A 2500-nucleotide genomic window follows, 5' to 3' on the forward strand; every position below is an offset into this window, starting at 1 on the left:
GGCATTCTATCAAAGGCAGTGACAATAGCGGAGGGTAACGTCATCAAAAACACAAATATCTCACCAAATACTCACCCTAGCGCTTGCAGTCTGTAACATCTACTGCACAAGTTCACCCTAGTCACGAAGAATCACGGTCAGCCTCCATATCCAACGGAAAATTAACGAAAAACGCGATTATTCTGGACCGTCTCACTGCACACACATCGGTATGAGTGTAAACAAAACATGAGCAATAGATCATCAAAAGTAATACTGAAACTTTATCTAGCATTAGTAAGGCCACATTTAGACTACGCAGTACAATTTTGGTGTCCTTACTATAGAATGGATATTAATTCGTTAGAAAATGTACAGAGAAGAATGACAAAAATGATACATGACGTCCGGAACCTGTCATACGAAGACAGACTGAAAAGACTAAGTCTGCATTCGCTAGAGAGGCGTAGAGTAAGGGGAGACTTAATTGAGGTGTTTAAGTGGATGAAGGGTATAAATAAGGGAGATATTAGCAAGGTACTTAAAGTGAGCATACAGGATAGAACTAGAAATAATGGTTTGAAACTAGAAAAATTCCGTTTCAATAAGGAAATAGGTAGAAATTGGTTTGGTAATAGAGTAGTAGACGAATGGAATAAGCTACCTAGTAAAGTAGTTGCTGCCTCTTCCATTGAGAGTTTCAAGCATAGGCTAGATAAGCATATGACAAATAAGGGGTGGGTATAGAAAAAAGAAAATCTTATAACCAATACTAATTCATAATTTTTCCTTTTCAGGTTACACTATGATAGTCTCTATTCTCCTTTCACACTTTCCTGTAAAATGTCCACGTCAGTGTGGTGCTCTTTCTGACTTTTTCCTGCCGGCTTCGGCTGGAGGGTTTGGAGGGCGGGGAAGAGCCTTCTTCTTTGCTATCCTTATCTCATTCTAGTAGTTCAGTTACTCTTCTAGGAGCTGCCTAGCATGGGCCAACCGGCCTACTGCAGTTATCCTCTCTTCTTATGTTCTTATGTTCGAAAGCGTTAACAATGTAATGTATTTCACCATCAAAATTAATCTGCAGAGGTAATTTTTAAACATATTTTTCACTAAACATAATAAATTGAAATTAATTTATGGATCCATTCGCCAAGTAAACGAATTTCGTAACAAACAAAACGAACGAGTGATTTTGTGGTAAAAGTTTCAAAATCACGCGTTCGTTTCAGCCTTTGTGCTTTATAAAATTCATCAATATAATTACTCATTTTAGCATCATTTGGCATATGCATCAAAAAATTAATTGTAATTTAGTTTATTTAGTGACCAATGTGTTTAAAAATTACCTCTGTGAATAATTTTGTTAGCGAAAAAGAAAAATAATTAACTTCCTAACGCTTTCGAACGTCCCGCAGGTTTATTTACATTCCCGTCTCGGTGTGTGTGGTGGGGTGGTCCAGAATTATCGCGTTTTTCGTTAATTATTCGGTAGGTATGGAGGCTGACAGTGATTCTTCGTGACTAGCATGAACCTGTGCAATAGATGTTACAGACTGGGGCCGCTAGGGTGAGTATTTGGTGAGATATTTCGAATTTAAATGTCGTCACTCCCGGCATTTGTCACTGGCTTTAACTGAATCCCTGTCCGCTGCAAGGCTTTTATATCTGTTAACACACACACACACACACACACACACACACGCAGGCAGAGCACAATACTTTATTATTGTTATATGTTGTAGCTGTCTCTCTCTCTCTCTCTCTCTCTCTCTCTCTTACAAATTGCGTTAACAGTATTGAATTATGATTACATTCTCACTACTGCTCGAGGTAAGACAATGATTGACAGGAGACAGCTACTCTCTCTCTCTCTCTCTCTCTCAACATATATATTCTTTTAATTTTCATCTCAGTACTCAACACCACACAAGTGTCCCAAACACCTCATCCTCAGCGATTTATTTCCCATCTTCCATCTTCACTAACCCCTCAAATAACCCCCTCTCTCGCCCCCCCAGGCCCCACGGGGTTCTCAGAGCTGGAGACGCAAGCAGTGAGGGATTATATCAATGAATTACAAAGTACAAGGAATTTGACAGCTTTCTTCACCATCCACTCATACCTTCAGCTGTGGCTGTATGCGTATGGCTGGAGTGGAGAGTCGGTGCCGGAGGAGCCTGAAGTGGTACGTACACAGAATTACGTACATGGATATACACGTACATACATGCATAATATATACACATACACACTGCCTCCAACAATACCTTAGTGGACACACACACACACACACACACACACACACACACACACACACACACACACACACACACACACACACACACAACCTCACAAACAGTACCTCAGTGGACACACACACACACACACACACACACACACACACACACACACACACACACACACACACAACCTCACAAACAGTACCTCAGTGGACACACACACACACACACACACACACACACACACACACACACACACACACACACACACACACACAACC

General features: G+C 40.7%; 1 protein-coding gene across 1 annotated transcript in view; it reads left to right on the forward strand.

Moving 5' to 3' along the window:
- The window catches only part of LOC145410004 (mast cell carboxypeptidase A-like), a 16780-nt gene that overhangs the window by 2501 nt on the left and 11779 nt on the right, over positions 1-2500 (forward strand). Inside the window, exon 4 of the mRNA XM_080280217.1 lies at positions 1998-2164. Within this exon, the coding sequence (XP_080136343.1) occupies positions 1998-2164 (167 nt within the window). The remainder of the gene's footprint in view (positions 1-1997; positions 2165-2500) is intronic.

The sequence above is a fragment of the Coenobita brevimanus genome, chromosome 9 (assembly GCF_032717465.1).
Source record: "Coenobita brevimanus isolate Jiangsu-jjx chromosome 9, ASM3271746v2, whole genome shotgun sequence".
Classification (NCBI taxonomy): domain Eukaryota; kingdom Metazoa; phylum Arthropoda; class Malacostraca; order Decapoda; family Coenobitidae; genus Coenobita; species Coenobita brevimanus.